Source organism: Salvelinus sp. IW2-2015, linkage group LG23, assembly GCF_002910315.2.
Source record: "Salvelinus sp. IW2-2015 linkage group LG23, ASM291031v2, whole genome shotgun sequence".
Taxonomy (NCBI): Eukaryota; Metazoa; Chordata; class Actinopteri; order Salmoniformes; family Salmonidae; genus Salvelinus; species Salvelinus sp. IW2-2015.
Window position 1 is genome coordinate 17,717,052 of NC_036863.1, and position 16,839 is coordinate 17,733,890.

At 41.9% G+C, this 16,839-nt stretch overlaps 1 protein-coding gene and 1 pseudogene across 1 annotated transcript; both read right to left on the minus strand.

Annotated features, from left to right (window-relative positions):
* Positions 1–1,448: 1,448 nt before the first annotated feature.
* LOC111950494 (5-hydroxytryptamine receptor 3A-like) lies at positions 1,449–8,460 on the minus strand (annotated as a pseudogene).
* A 5,960-nt stretch (positions 8,461–14,420) lies between these two features.
* On the minus strand, positions 14,421–16,497 carry LOC111950834 (5-hydroxytryptamine receptor 3B-like). The gene is made up of 3 exons (XM_023968735.2): positions 16,339–16,497; positions 15,870–16,027; positions 14,421–14,947 (listed from the first exon to the last, which is right to left on the minus strand). Exons 1-3 carry the CDS (start codon positions 16,451–16,453, stop codon positions 14,696–14,698), a joined length of 525 nt encoding a protein of 174 aa, XP_023824503.2. The 5' UTR covers positions 16,454–16,497; the 3' UTR covers positions 14,421–14,695.
* Positions 16,498–16,839: the final 342 nt, after the last annotated feature.

The window sequence follows — 16,839 nt, forward strand, 5'->3', positions numbered from 1 at the left end:
GCAAACAAGAGACCAGAGGTTCTCCTTCGACTCCCCATTATAGCTGGCAGCCCTCTCCCTTCCCAGCATGCTTTGAGGAATATGGGCAGCATATGCATGCCCTGACCTTTCCCTTCAGAAGGATCCGCTAATGAGGTACCTCTCTTTTGCTATCCACTCCCTCCTCCAACGGCCTCTGCATATCAAACCCAATGTGGCGAGTTGGGCTATCTTGGTTGTTTTAAGGGTATTTGGCGATTTAGGGAAAGAAGGACAGAGTGGGAAATGATCAGCTGTTGCTGATTATGTTCCTTCATGAACAGGACACCATGAGTTTGGTTTGATCCCGGGTCACATGAGCCCAATCAACCAACATCCCCACTCTGCTCTCTATTAGAAACAGAGCAGAGTGGGGATGTTGGTTGATTGGGCCCATGTGACCCCGGGAGGGGGCGGGGCTTTGTGTGTGTTTGTGTGGGGCCAGGGGTCCCATCTTTATGTGCTCTTTGACACCAATATGATCGAATGGTTAGAGAAGGGTTCAGACAGTAGGTCTGTTGAATGGAGGGCAAACAGTCTTGTCCAAATCACTGGGATTGTTTTCTCAGCTAAGCCTGGCCTGTAGGCGTTAGCCTCCCCCTACCCCAGGCATTGATCCAGCCTCGGAGAGGAGAAAGCCAAACAACATGGCCGCCCCTACTAATTTACTGTAATACAGCAAGCAACCCGAGCAACACGTAACTGAACTATTCTGTGTGTTTCATGTTGTTGCTGTTATGGTAGACTTAGTTTTGTATGATTTTTGTAGTCACTGAACTTTTGTGGTTTGTGAATATGTTGGATGGGGATAATTATTTAAAAGGTTTACTGAGGTTACTGATTAAGGTTACTGATTGAACAAACTTTTCTGTGCACTGAGGCTTCAATCTTGATATGGTGGAATAGTAATTGTAGTTTTGGCGTCATCTCTGGAATTGTAATTTGTTGTTTATTTAAAGTAGATGTTCTTCAAGGAGTTTATAAAATAGAGGTCCATAGCTTCATTGCAATTTGGAGATGTGTCTTATGAACTTACCTGTTGGTGTAGAAATGACTGTTTAAGCTCAGTGTGTATTCCTGCAACTCCATAAGTGTAGTACTGGTTAATGCTGGTAATGGAACCCTCTAGTGTTAGTCTAGTGTACTACAGTATACTACTTCACCAAAGATGGTAGGCTACAGTCCGATGTAGGGATGCAAAAATTCCGGTAGCTTTATCAAAATTCCCAGGTATGTCAGGGGGGAATAATCAGGAAATCCCTAATCCTCCAAAAAAGATTTGAGTAAAACCTGGGAATTTGGGAACGTTCCGGAATGTTGCAGCCCTAGTCAGATGTCTACCCTCTCTGGTTGTACTTGATTATTATTTTTAAAAAATAGACAAACTATTGAAAGCCTGGGGTCATGCTTATTTATGGCAATACTCATTGATAACATTTCCTGTGTTGTTTTTTATTACCATTTTGGAATGTTTACTGTAATTAGTTTTAGAACACCATTTATACATACCAGACATTTTCAGAGATTTTCTAATCCAAGCGTCACACTGATAAAGCATTTATTATAGCTGAAAATCAGCTAAAACTCAGGGGGAATGAAACAGCCAGGCATAGTGCTGAACTAAAAGGGCTAGAGTCAGTCGTCCACACAGACTCAGGAACTGCTGCAGCCTGGATACTTGTTGAATATATTGGGATCGATGCTCCCATTTACTGTGGAACGGTTTTAGGCTTTAATTATGTTGGGTGTCAATGGCATTTATCCTATCTGAGTACTCCCACTGAGTACATTTTCCAGTGAGGCCAAAATCTTTACGTTTAGTACATTAGTGTCAGTCCTCTTGCTAGGGTTCCAAGTAGCACAGTTGTCTAAGGCACTGCATCACAGTGCTAGAGGCGTCACTACAGACCCGGGTTTGATCCCGGGCTGTATCACAACCGGCATTGATCGGGAGTCCCATAAGACCGCGTACAATTGGCCCAGCATCGTCCGGGTTAGGGGAGGGTTTGGACGGGGTAGGCCGTCATTGTAAATACAAATTTATTCTTAACTGACTTGCCTTGTTAAATAAAAAATAAATAAAAATAGGCCATCCCTGAGAGGAATTAATAATACCCATACCTTCTCTGTACTGGAGCATGAGGCTGGATAGTGCTGGGCAGAGCACTACTGTGCCACCCTGTGGTTAGTGTGGTGTATTGAAGTCTCTTGTATGACTTAAACCCTAACCCGGCAATTTAATAATAATACAAATAATTATAATATAAAGTGGAAAATTGCTTTATTTTCACCTCCCATCATTTGAATGTGGACAGGGGCGGACTGGGACAAGAAATCTGCCCTAGCAGATTCCTTGAGGCCCCCACACCGGCCCATATTTTTTCCCAAGAGGCCCCCATTATTAGCCAGATAATGATAATTTGGTGAGAAAAATAAAAGTTTGACAGGCCCAGGAGGCAAAAAATGGACCAGCCTATCTGGCATTTTCCTGAATGTGGACATTGGCTGTATTTGTCACGGATTCCCCCGGTACTGCTGCTCTTTCCGTGTACCAATTCCGGAGGTCTACGTCACCGGCCTCTAGGCTTCACTGAACTGTCTCGTTACGCACACCTGATTCCAAATCTCCTAATTAGTAACTGTATATATGTGCCCTCTGTTCACCATTGTCTTGTCGGTTATTGTTACCATGTCCATTGGTCCTGTGAGTACTTACGTGTTTTGTGCAATTGTTATTACGGGTCTCGTCCCGTGTATTTATTAGAGGTTTAACCTCGCTCTTTTGTTTGGGATACATCCCTGTGTGTTTTGTATACGTGTTTGTTTTGGGCTTCGTCCCTATGCCTTTCATGGCATGTTGTGTAATTTGGGGGGAGTATTAAAACCTACTATTACGTATTCCTGCGCCTGTCTCCAATCATTTATACAACGTGACAGTGTTAAGGAAGTTCAATGGAAAAAGCTTAAAACAAACTTTGGCCAGGATTCCATCCCAATTTCCAATTGAACAGACATCTGCAGCTTCTTCCTTGAATGCGATCTCCGCGAAGTGCGCAAACGTGGTAACATTGCCTTTAAAAGCTGCATTGTCTACAAGCATGATCCGATTGAATCCAGTCTGTCATCATCATGGCTAGATACCTGATTGATGGCATGTAAGGGACATAATCAAATTAACTTTAATAGTCAGTGACTTTCAGTGACTTTCGTAATAATAAATAAACTTTATCAATTGAAATGTGATGATTAATATCACGTTATATGTTTCTTATAATTTATTAACAATATTAACACTATATTCAACTGAAGGAGTGAAGTTGATCTTGGAATATACAAACTATGCCATTTAAAAGCAAATGCAACCAAATAGCATTACCTCTCCTCCACATATTCCATATATCCTCCTATACCATCATCCACTGCATCTTCCCACTCATCTCTCTACTCCCAAGAATGACCTCAGACTCAAAGTGCCCCCTACCTTACCTCTACCATGATGCTCAACTGAACAGATCCACCTCAATAAAACTCTTTGTATCAGGCATGCGTAAGCCCTCTATGTCCCCACATCCACCGTCAGGCCCTCCCCCACAGTAAGACCCTCCACCTACATCATCAGGCCTTGCTCCACAATAAGGCCCTCCACATCCACCATTAGACCCTCCTCCACTGTGAGGCGCTCATGCGTACTGGTACATGGACCAGAGGGTCCCCAGGGTGATGCTGTAGGCCAGCATGGCCACCAGGTAGACCCTGAAGAGCAGCACGTCCAGCACGTAGCCCACCTGCAGCCACTCCTTGGCAATGTCCCAGCATTCGTCCTTCTTCTCCAGGATGCCGCGGATGGACGAGATCTCGTGCAAGATGTTGTCCATAACGAGCTGTGTGGTGTCACGCACCACGGGCAGGACCACCAGGCCCCCCAGACCCTGCTCCCTGCTGTCCTCGCCGCCACGGCCGATCTCGCAGGTGTGGTGAAGGTGGTGGTGGTTACATAGAGCTGCAAGGGGTCACACAGGGAGAGAGTGGGTGGAGTGGGGTCATATAACAGGATGTACTTGTATTTTAAGTATCCAATGTTGTGTTGAGTTTGTGGATGCAACATTTATTTATTGTCCCAAAGCGACAGACATTGATTATTTCCAAAGAGAGAAAACAGACCTGTAAATGTATCTCTTTTTATCCTTTTCTCTCTCTTTCTCACTCTCTATGATAAATGTTGTAATGCTGCTGTATTTTTTAAATCAATGAATACTGCTCAGAGAGAACATTGTATACTAGAACTACTGCCCATGTCTTTTTTCCCTCTTAAAGCTAACCTTTTCCCTCTCCCTTCCCTCTTTTCTCCTTATCTCATACTCTTCTTCCTACCCAACCCTCATGTAGATACAATACCCTGGCTGATGTTGTTCTCTTTGTAATGGCCCACGTGGTCGTAGTCCCGGGACAGCAAGGAGCACAGGCTGTGCTTGTTGCGGATGCACAGGAGGACTGTGACCCGCTCCAGCACCAAGTGTTTGAGCCACTGGGGCACGTGGGGCTGCAGGTCCTGCTTATGCACCAGACGGACTATCAACACTGTGTCTGTCAGGCTGATCACCAACAGAGCCATTCACACTACAAAGTATACATCTAGAGAGAGAGGGATGAATCGATATGACCTCTGCACACTACAAGGTATACCCTTAGAAGACAACGGCTACATCGCAAATGGCAACCTATTCCCTATGTAGTGCACTACTTTTGACCAGGGCCCCAACAAACAATAGTCCTTCACTACTACCTCAACCTATTCTTAACTGCAATAGAGCTCACAATTCCATCCTTAATGACACATCTCAAAAATCTGAGCCACTAATGCACCAGCTGCATTTCTCACCTATGAGCGGCGTGCCGATGGCGGCGGAGGGCAGCGTGCCGGAGACGATGATGAGGAAGACAGAGTAGCCCAGGAGTGATCTTGAAGGACACCCGCTCTCCGCTGTCCGGGGGGAAGTAGAAGCCCACCAGGTCCATCACCATCAGGAAGATGCTGGGCGGCAACAGGTTCACAGTGTAGAACAGAGGTCTGCTTCGGATCACCACCTGATGACATTCATCAAGGTTGACGAGAGATTCATTGCTTCTCTTCTAGTTTTTACGAGAAGTATTACTGTGATGAACATTCCAGATTGTCTGCATAATCAAATAACATTCAGCTCAGACACCCATACATACCCCATAAGACATGCACCAGGGGTCTCTTCACAGTCCCCAAGTCCAAAAACGAATTCACAGCAAGGCACAGTTTTATACAGAGTCATAGAATTCCCTTCCATCTCCATTTACTCAAGCAAACAGCTAAATTTCCTTTAAAAAACTGATTAAACAACATCTCATGGAAGGTGGGGACTGTGAGAGGACACGCACAAACAGGCACTCAGACACTCGGCACTCGATCATTGTTTGTATATCGTTGTAATTTTTATTTGTGTGACTGTCCTTGTCTATCAGTGTATCAGGACTGTGAGAGGACGCACACACACACAGACACTTGTCTATCAGTGTATCAGGACTGTGAGAGGACGCACACACACACAGACACTTGTCTATCAGTGTATCAGTGTTATGTTACTTGTGATGTTTCTGCAAAGCTAATGGGGATCCAAATAAACAATAATTGGGAATAGAGCAGTAATTAACAAGAAGTAGTACGCATTTCCATATCTCACTACATATATCTGTCAGAAAAACATTTTGATCGTGAGGAGAACAATATACCAACAGATTCTATCAATGACCCTAAAACGGAGGTGGGATGGACTCCCACTCTCTATCACACTTTCACATATAGATCCTCACTCATATCCTTTTGTTAATTTTCCATAAAGCAAGCCTGCTTTCTTTGTATGATGCATAAGAAAAAGGTCCATTCTCAATACATATTTAATACAGCTGAAGATCTTATGTTTCTAATAAAGCCTCATGCGGTAGAGGTCAAGGTTAGGGTCTACTATCGTCATATATTTCTATATTTGATCTATTCTTACTAAAGGTCTTGCTTTTCTGTCAGGTTCAGTTGGTTTTGAATAAATGATTTGCGCTAAGGTATTATGTACATGATATGATTGATTTGAACATGATTGTATATAGTAATTGAAAAGTATATACTGCATATAATTTTAACATGTGTAGGCTCTTGCTGAATTGTGGGGATCTTTCCCATCCCTTTATTGTACTCTTTCAATTATTGCCATTTACTTCATCATCATGCATAGGGTTGCCTAAATTCCGTTAATTTTCCCAAAATTCCCCGGTTTTCCAGAAATCCTGGTTGGAAGATTACTGGAATCAGGAGGGAATAAGCAGGAAATCTGAGAATCCTCCTACCAGAATATCTGGAAAACTTGTGAATTTTGGGAAAGTTGTTTGCAAACAGAATTTTGCAACCCTAACAATCTTATAAACCAGGTCAATCATTGCCAAATAATATATTGCCCAAACCTGTCATGAATACATAAATAAAAGCTAATGAATGATTGTTATGTATACTCACATTGAACTTCATCTCGGCATAGGAGTCAATGTTGTCCAGACTGAAGCGCTTGTATTTAGACAGGACATGTAGCAGCTCCCACTCCCCCCTGTTCATGAAGACACTCTTGTCCACCTTGAGTGCCTCCGTGCTCCTCATCAGCTTGAGGTCAATGCCATTAACTACAGACATGAACATGGATGAGACATAGGTCAGTGGGTTCAGATTAATGTAAATTATGTAAATGGCTATTATCAGCAGTCCTCAGCCACAGCTGGCACTAGGAAAATTATTTTTAAAAATAAAGAATAATACAAAAATGTTGAGGACTGAGTGACTGACACTTAGCTTATCCATCCCCACCTCCCTTACAAAAAATAAAAAAAGGCATCCTTACCTGGTATTGTAGCCTACAGTATGTGCAGTTGTAAAGCTTTTCGCCACATGCATAGCCAAATGACTAAATAAGACATGTTTTACGGGTATGGAGCCAGCACTGGAAGGTCAGGCTGCAGTTCTGGACGTCAAAGGGGAAGTTGTAGATGTTGAGAGTGCAGGCTGTCATCACCTGGATGGGCTTGTAGTTGCGCACCAGACCATAATGGGTCACGTACACACAGGGAATATCCAGAGACTTACCCACATCCACACTGAGAGATTACAGCAGGAAGCACAACTCAAACCAAAGCAAAGAGATGCAATAAATATGTTTGTGGCTGATTTGGACAACTAATATTTCAGCGTATTACACACACACACTTTACACTGCACTGTACTTTAGTAATGCTTAATCAAAGATAACGATACTCTTTTATGCAGACTTTGATTTGACTGCATGGCCTAAAATGCGATGGCCTACACTGACAATAACGATCACAAAACACTGGACTTACAACTCGTTGATTAGTATGTCAGGCACCCACACATTGGCAGTCGGTATGGACATTTGATTCACATCATCAAAGTCCTCTGGGTTCCATATCAATAATTCATCTGTCCATTCCTGATACAGAGTTATAGCATAAGCCAGTAAGCATGGTCTAGTATTAATAATAACAAGTATGGTATAATCGCTTATAACTGTAAGATCCTCTGTGAAGAAGTGTTTGATAAATGTCCAAAGGAGAGACATAACAATGTTCTACTGTAGTTTTTACAAGTTTTATGTATGTTTTAATTTCTTGGAAACTTTTTTTCAACTAAATCTATTTGTTGTTTAAATAGTTATTTTGCTATTTATTGCAAATAGTTATTTGTCTTACCTGCCTGTACCATACATATGTTGTCAGAACCTGGTTCTTCTCGTCCTGTTGTAACATAGGGCAAATAGTGAAGATCAACATAGGCTACACACAATCTCAGTATACTGAACTATTATTCTACTAAGAGCAGGAGGCCTACTTACCACACTGAGGATAGAATCCACCATAAGGTCGATGGCCACCATTGTGCAATTTCGCCAGTTGCGCACGGGTCAAATCCCCTTCTTGTACCCAGCACTCAAGTACTCGGAGAGACATACCAAGGTGGCATTGGCAAAGCGTCCGGTATTATTGCCCGGTTTCTTGACTAACGGAGGTAAAACACATCGCTTCAACATACTGATTCAACATATCCACTTATGCTATCCACTAAATGCAACATATTGAGTGTTATACAATTATTATTGTGTAAATCTAGCATTATATAAAATGGCAACTTCCAAAACAGGCAACCTCTGTCAATAACGCCACAACCTATCTGGAATTAATTTTGCACGTGCATCTTCTTACCTGTGCAGGCTCGCGCGGTGCCTTGTATCAGGAGCAAGACGATCGCTGTCCAAAGTGCTGAACTTCTCATTCTGCACTACGTTTCACTTCTCTGCCTTGAGCTTGTCTATAATGAGCAGTGCTCAGTTTTGAGATGCAGCAGTCTACTGGCGCCGCCGAGACCCATATTCAGGAGTGTCCACTGTAGCCTAATGTCTACAGTATCATGTATTAGTTAAATTAAGTTTCATTCTGCATGACGCTGCCTTAGCCAGCTGATGTAACTATGAACACGAGGGTGTGTCCATCGGGGATTTTATGATGGGGATTGGAAGCAGCTGAGGTTATCTTATGTCATCACGTCCTGAGGAGATAACTCAGAGCACTCAGGCCTATCCAAGTTTACAGTATCTGGCCGTGTAGCCTAACAGATGTCTGTGTATGGATCAAGTTTCGTGTGGTATATCAGCTTTTTCCTCCAACTGAATCCTCAATGTATTTTATAAGCTTAAAATCAAATCAAATCAAATGTTATTTGTCACATACACATGGTTAGCAGATGTTAATGCGAGTGTAGCGAAATGCTTGTGCTTCTAGTTCCGACAATGCAGTAATAACCAACGAGTAATCTACCTAACAATTTCACAACAACTACCTTATACACATAAGTGTAAAGGGATGAAGAATATGTACATAAAGATATATGAATGAGTGATGGTACAGAACGGCATAGGCAAGATGCAGTAGATGGTGTCGAGTACAGTATATACATATGAGATGAGTAATGTAGGGTATGTAAACATATAAAAGTGGCATTATTTAAAGTGGCTAGTGATACATGTATTACATAAAGATGGCAAGATGCAATAGATGGTATAGAGTACAGTATGTACATATGAGATGAGCTTACTGTGGAGATATGATTTCTCTCAAAAAAAATCCTGCATTAAGAAATTGATTTCCTGAACATACAGAGGAGCATAGGCCTATTTTCTCTGGCAGCTTGGTTTTCATATGGGAGTTTAAGTGCAGGTCGGTTTTCTCTTATCTACCTAACAAGATCCAACTGACATTTGATACTGATCTTAGACATAATTTTGTTCATTGATTTCTTAAACTGCTTATGTTGGGGGAATATGTACTGCAATCTACAACGAAATTGAATCTAGGACTTTTATTATGTGATAGGATCCTGCTGATACAGTTTATGTTACATGGATAGATGATACACACTGCTGCGAAAACACTTGCGTCATCTTTGGATAAAAAACATGCCTACTGCATACATCAACAATTAAACATTTCATGTTTTGGGGGACTAAAGAGATAAAACTTTGTTGAAAAATCATGTCCATTAATGACACACAAAAACACTTGAAAATATGTAGCTACTAAGAGCAAATCAGTCATTACTCATTGTACTGGCTGGATCCTTTAAAATACAGTAACAGTCAAATGTTTAGGACGCACCTACTCATTCAAGGGTTTTTCTTTATTTGTACTATTTTCTACATTGTAGAATAATAGTGAAGACATCAAAACGATGAAATAACACATATGGAATCATGTAGTAACCAGAAATGTGTTAAATACATCAAAATATATTTTGTATTTTAGATTCTTCAAGGTAGCCACCCTTTGCCATGATGACAGCTTTGCACACTCTTGGCATTGTCTCAGCCAGCTTTACCTGGAATGCTTTTCCAACAGTCTTGAATGAGTTCCCACATATGCTGAGCTGCTTTTCCTTCACTCTGCAGTCCAACTCATCCCAAGTCATCTTAATTGGGTTGAGGTCAGGTGATTGTGGAGGGCAGGTCATCTGATGCAGTACTCCATCACTTTCCCTCTTGGTCAAATAGCCCTTACACAGCCTACAGGTGTGTTGGGTCATTGTGCTGTTGAAAACAAATTACAGTCCCACTAAGCCCAAACCAGATGGGATGACATATCACCAGCAAAGCACCCCCACAACATTACACCTCCTCCTCCATGCTTCACGGTGGGAACCACACATTTAGAGATCATTCGTTCAACTACTCTGCGTCTCACAAAGACACATGGTTGGAACCAAAAATCTCAAATTTGGACTAAAGGACAGATTTCCACCGGTCTAATGTCAATTGCTTGTGTTTCTTGGCCCAAGCAAGTCTCTTCTTATTATTGATGTCATTTGGTAGTGGTTTCTTTGCAGCAATTCGACCACGAAGGCCTGATTCACGCAGTCTCCTCTGAACAGTTGATGTTGAGATGTCTGTTACTTGAACTCCGTGAAGCATTTATTTGGGCTGCAATCTGAGGTGCAGTTATTCCAATGAATTTATCCTTTGCAGCATGTGAACGGTTGCGTCAAATCTGGTATCAGGATAAAATGTGATTCAGAGTCACTGATTATACTATAATTATCTTTATTTAACACAAGTGATAAATGGTAAATGCAATTTTCGTATATACGGGTTCACTGTATCACCACGCAGGGTAAAGCAGAGAACTGACTGAAATAGTACAGACATCTTCTTTTATACTGTTCCAGAGTTAGTTCCAACTTTAGAGTTGGCCTGTCACAGTAGAGGCTTAGCGTGGTTTTAAACTTGCTAGCCTATCGGTGGTGTCCAGTCACAGCACTCAGGATTGAAATGTCCGGAATGGTTCTTGTGAAGATTGAGCTGATTTGTTGGTTTCTACTCATTCCTCCGTTCCTGTTTTCTTGTTATTCAGCATTTTCCCTACACATTCCTCAGTTCCTGTTTTCTTGTTATTCAGCATTTTTCCATCTTGTCTCAACCTTGTGGTTTACCCAGTCGACACCCTAGATTAACAACAGCTTTTCTGCAGTCACGCTATGTTTTGTGATTAACATGTCCTACTTCTATAAGGCATATATTTATGTTAAAAGAGAACGAAACCATCCTTCACAAGCAGAGGTAACTCTGGGTCTTCCTTTCCTGTGGCGGTCCTCATGAGAGCCAGTTTCATCATAGCGCTTGATGGTTTTTGCAACTAACACTTTTTTGGTTACTACATGATTCCACATGTGTTATTTCATAGTTTGATGCCTTCACTATTATTCTACAAGGTAGAGAATAGTAAAAAATAAAGAAACCCTTGAATGAGTAGGTGTGTCCAAACTTTTGACTGGTACTGTAGTTCCACAGCATCTATATCCCTGCACAACTCTAGCTAAAAACAGGATACATAATCAAACCAATTGCCACAGTTGAAAATATTCATTTATATGTAGGCTAGCAACATGACTTGTTTGATATGAAGGGGACTAAGAAGTTACATCACAAATATGAATGTACAATATAACATTTCAGCAAACAATAACCAGCATTCATTTATTTACTCAACTCAAGGAGGTGGCCATACAATGGGTTGTAACGTGATCTGCTCAAAGCAAATGTCTGGTGTTCAAGGGAAAATTCTATTTACATAGATCGTTCCCAGCCAAAGGTTTTTATGAGTAGCTCATGTATCTTTTTTAGGACTATCAGTGAGCCAACATGGAATGCAGTTGCCTAAGCTAGACTTTGAATGTGCTTTATTGATTTTGTACAAGTTTCAGGGGAGTATGGTGATTCAAGTTCATGTAGAATAATATAGCATTGATGTAACAGAATGTGCCCGGGGAACATGAGCAAGATATATATTTTTATGAAACACATCAGAATGAATATGTTAATACATCAGTCTGTATTTATGTATGGCGCAATCTTCCAATAGTACATGCAAATACAGTATTGATTAAATTGCTTCTAGCTGCTACCGTATCAAAAGAAGAAGTGGGGACAAAGGGGGTCGGCTCAACCACATCAATAACCCTTAATTGACTTTTAACATTTTATTAGAGCAAAATAAATGCATTTGAACAAAGTTTTTTCCCCTTCTATCCTCATGCAGAGCTCCAGATGGCCCACAGTAGCAGCAGAGTGCTGGTGTAGACAACCAGAATTTGCAGGTATACTCGGAACAGGAGGAGGTCCACCTTGCAGCAGAGGGCCACCCAGTCAGCCTGGGCGGAGTCGTCACTCTCTCCCTCCTGCAGGTAGAGCCTCAGGGCCACCACCTCCTGGAGAATACTCTCCAGCCGAGGAGCACTCTCCTGGGGCTTGCTCAGAGACAGCAGTTCCTCTGGAGCCAGGTCAAACTCAAAGCCTGGAGGGACAACATGTAAGTGGGGTTATGATGGGGTTGGACACATGAAGGTCCGAAGAGAAGATATTCTGTTGCTACAACGCAATCTTAACAAATAAATTAAATAAAAGTCAAACTGTTGATTGAATACAGTGGCAAGAAAAAGTATGTGAACCATTTGGAATTATCTGGATTTCTGCATAAATTGGTCATCAAATTAGACCTGATCTTCATCTAAGTCACAACAACAGACAAACACAGTCTGCTTAAACTAATAACACACAAATTATTGTATTTTTCTTGTCTATACTGAATACATAATTTAAACATTCACAGTGTAGGTTGTAAAAAGTGTGTGAACCCCTAGACTAAAGACTTCTCCAAAAGCTAATTGGAGTCAGCTAACCTGGAGTACAATCATTGAGACGAGATTGGATATGTTGGTTAGAGCTGCCCTGCCCTATAAAAAACACTCACTAAATTTGAATTTGCTATCCACAAGAAGCATTGCCTGATGTGAACCATGCCTCAAACAAAAGAGATCTTAGAAGACACAAGACTAAGAAATGTTGACTTGCATTAAGCTGGAAAGGGTTACAAAAGTATCTCTAAAAGCCTTGATGTTCATCAGTCCACGGTAAGACAAAATGTCTATAAATGGGGAAAGTTCAGCACTGTTGCTACTCTCCCTAGGAGTGGCCTTCCTGCAAAGATGAATGCAAGAGCACAGCGCAGAATGCTTAATGAGGTTAAGAAGAATCCTAGAGTGTCAGCTATACACTTACAGAAATCTCTGGAACATGCTAACATCTCTGTTGACGAGTCCACAATAAGTAAAACACTTAACAAGAATGGTGTTCATGGTAGGACACCACGGAAGAAGCCACTGCTGTCCAAAAAAAACAATTTCTGCACGTCTGAAGTTTGCAAAAATGCACCTGGATGTTCAACAGTGCTACTGGCAAATTATTCTGTGGACAGATGAAACTAAAGTTGAATTGTTTGGAAGGAACACACAACACTATGTGTGGAGAAAAAAGGCACAGCACACCAACATCAAAACCTCATCCCAACTGTAAAGTATGGTGGAGGGAGCATTATGGTTTGGAGCTGCTTTGCTGCCTCAGGGCCTGGACAGCTTGTGTTCATCGATGGAAAAATCAATTCCCAAGTTTATCAAGACATTTTGCAGGAGAATGTAAGGCTATCTGTCCGCCAATTGAAGCTCAACAGAAGTTAGGTGATGAAGATCAGAACACATTGTATAACCAATTTATGCAGAAGTCCAGGTAATTCCAAAGGGTTCACATACTTTTTCTTACCACTAGTATGTCTAGACATACTGTAAAGGGGTATTTTCTCTCTGATCGTTTTGATGTTAATACAGAGCAACATAGAGGTGTTGTCAACATGAAAATGAGTCAGAGCTGGCCATTACATATCAAATAGAATAAGAAATCTGAGGTAAATAAATCTGTGGAAAGTTAGGAAAACCACCACCTGCTAAATGTTTGGTCCTAATACCTAGTCAAACTCTTGTGTCCTTTGACTAAGAAATACAAAGCATCCAAACAACACAGGTCCCCTCTCACCACCACACTGATCCACATCATTTAGTGTTTTGACAGAGGTGAAGTTGCTCTCGAGGAAGGTCTGGCTGGACGAGCCGTTCTTATCGAGGAGACAGGCGGACACTGACATCTCCTTGACCTCCTTCTCATTGTGGTGGAGGAGCTTCACTACAAATATGGAGATGGCTAGATTCAGCACCAGCAACGCCATGCACACCACAAAGAACACACACATAGGATGGAGAACACCAAACATCAACAATACACCTGTTAGAAAAAGACTAATCTTCATTTTTCCAGGACATGTCTTAGATCAGAAATACAGTACCAGTCAAAAGTTTGGACACACCTACTCATTCAATGTTTTTTCTTTATTTTACTATTTTCTACAATGTAGAATAATAGTAAAGACATCTACACTATGAAATAACACATATGGAATCATCCAGTAACCAAAAAAGTGTTAAATATATCAAAATATATTTAAGATTTTAGATTTTTCAAAGTAGCCACACTTTGCCTTGATGACAGCTTTGCACACTCTTGGGATTATCTCAACCAGCTTCATGAGGAATGCTTTTCAAACAGTCTTAAAGGAGTTCCCACATATGCTGAGCACTTCTTGGCTGCTTTTCCTTCACTCTGCGGTCCAACTCATCCTAAACCATCTCATTTGGCTGGGTATGAAGGGCAAGCTTGGTGTGTCAAACAATATGAGAGAACATTTGAAACAAAGATGAGGAGAGGAGCTGGTGTATGATACCTATGAGTGGTGTTCTGATGGTGGTGGCAGGCATCTCGTCCATCAGGTTTACCCTGAAGACAGTGTAGCCCAGGAGGATGCTGGTCTTGAAGGTGATGCGCGTGCTACTGTTGTGCGGCAAGTAGAAGCTGAGGAAGATGCTGGGGATGAGCAGACTCACCACGTACAGCAGGGGGCGCCGGCGGATCAACACCTGACCAGTGGGGGTGAGAGGGAGTGAAAAAGAGGGTGAGAGTTTTACTTTTCTATTTCATGTCACACGTGGGTCAAGAATGTGTTTGAACTCCCCCATAGGTGAGAAATTGAGAAATAAATGTTTTTCCCTTCACTAACTTAAACCTAGTTCTGCACCATTTTAGCTTAAGATATCAACTGTACTTTTTTCAACTGAACCCACAAGAAAACCATATTCCACAGTATTACCCTCCTGTCCTGTTCCAGTACCCCAAAACACATGAATCCCCTTAACCGCTTTCACAAGTAGTGTAAAGGTAACCCAATGAGCCCTGCTGGATTGACACTCCATCATTAAGTGCCCTCCTGAGCTGAATGTACAACAGAACCCCGCCTAGCCTATCCTCGCAGGCAGTCTCTCCCCCACCTGCAGCAGGCCCAGGGCCCATTTCTCCGGCAGAACAAGGCGGCCATTGATCAGCTGCCACAGAGACAGCCTCATTATGGTGCCTCTCTCTCTCAGCATGCTGGACGCGCCTCATCCTCATCTATTAGCATTAGCGCTTAATCCTGTCCGTGAAGCCCTGGCTGATCTCTTTAACACCTTCACAACAGGAGTACCAGGAGGAGGGGATGGCTAAAAACCTCCTGTCGATACTCAATCTGATTTAGTTGTCATTGTACAGTCACAGTCTCCCTACAAGAGAAGTGTGTATCTTTTTGTTTCCTGTTGGATAGACATCAATCCATATAGAAAATCTCACTAACACACCTATTCACATATTACATATTTACTGACTGGATATGTATTGCTGTATATGTGGATACAGTTGGCACTAGACATATAGGTCATATTTGTATTTCTTCAAATACTTTCCTTCAAATCAAGTATCTGAAGAGAAACAAAGAGAGACCTAGATCTGGTAACAGTAGGCACACACGTTGAACTGGATGTGGGCATAGTCTCTGCCATCCAGCCGGAGCTGCCAGTAGCGGGAGGGCACAGACATCAGCTCCCACTCGCCATCGTCCATAAACGACTTCTGATCATTGGCGATGTCCTCCGCACTCCTCCACAGAGTCAGGTTCACCTCACTCACTGCATACATGATGGTAGAGGTCAGGGAGAGAGTTTACTAAGCCTTAATGACACTCAGTCAATATGACCTGCTATTGATTTGATACAATATTAAATTACCAGCTGTATGGGTTTTATGTGCTCGTGTTTGTGTACTTAATACTGTATGTGCCATAGCTTTATGCATGTATTTTGTGTATCGAAAGGTATGCCATTGTAATTTTGCACTTCTAATTGTGTGTTTTAGCCACGTCATCCATCTGTGCATATCCAGATGTATAGTCATTTGACTGGGTATTAATGTTAGCGTGTTTACAGCTCTCTATGCTAACCTGAGTGAAGCCAGCTGCGGAAGGTCAGAGTGCAGCTCTGCTTGTCAAAGGGGAAGGCGTACAACTCCAAGTCACACGCAGACACCACCTGGATAGGCTTGTTGTTTTTCACCATCCCCGATGAGTTGACATACACATAGGGGATGGCAGGGGACTCCCCTACATCCACACTAACAGGGGGAAGAACACGACTTATAGGGAAAACAAGAGTTCCAGCTGCTTACAGTACTGTATGTTGAACATGAGACACACTTCCTTTTCAGTCTGTCATTTTAAATTAAAAGGACAAATGTTGAACATTTCTGCGAAGAGACTGAGTGTATTAAGTAATCCAATGACATGTTATGAAATTTGAACAGGAATACATAGTGTCAATTCTTACAATTCACTGATGATGAGATCGGGCAACCATATAGCGTCAGAGGGCAGAGAGATCTCAGTGAAACTCCTCGGGATCCCACACCAAGAACTCCTCAGTCCAGATCTGACATTGTAAACAGG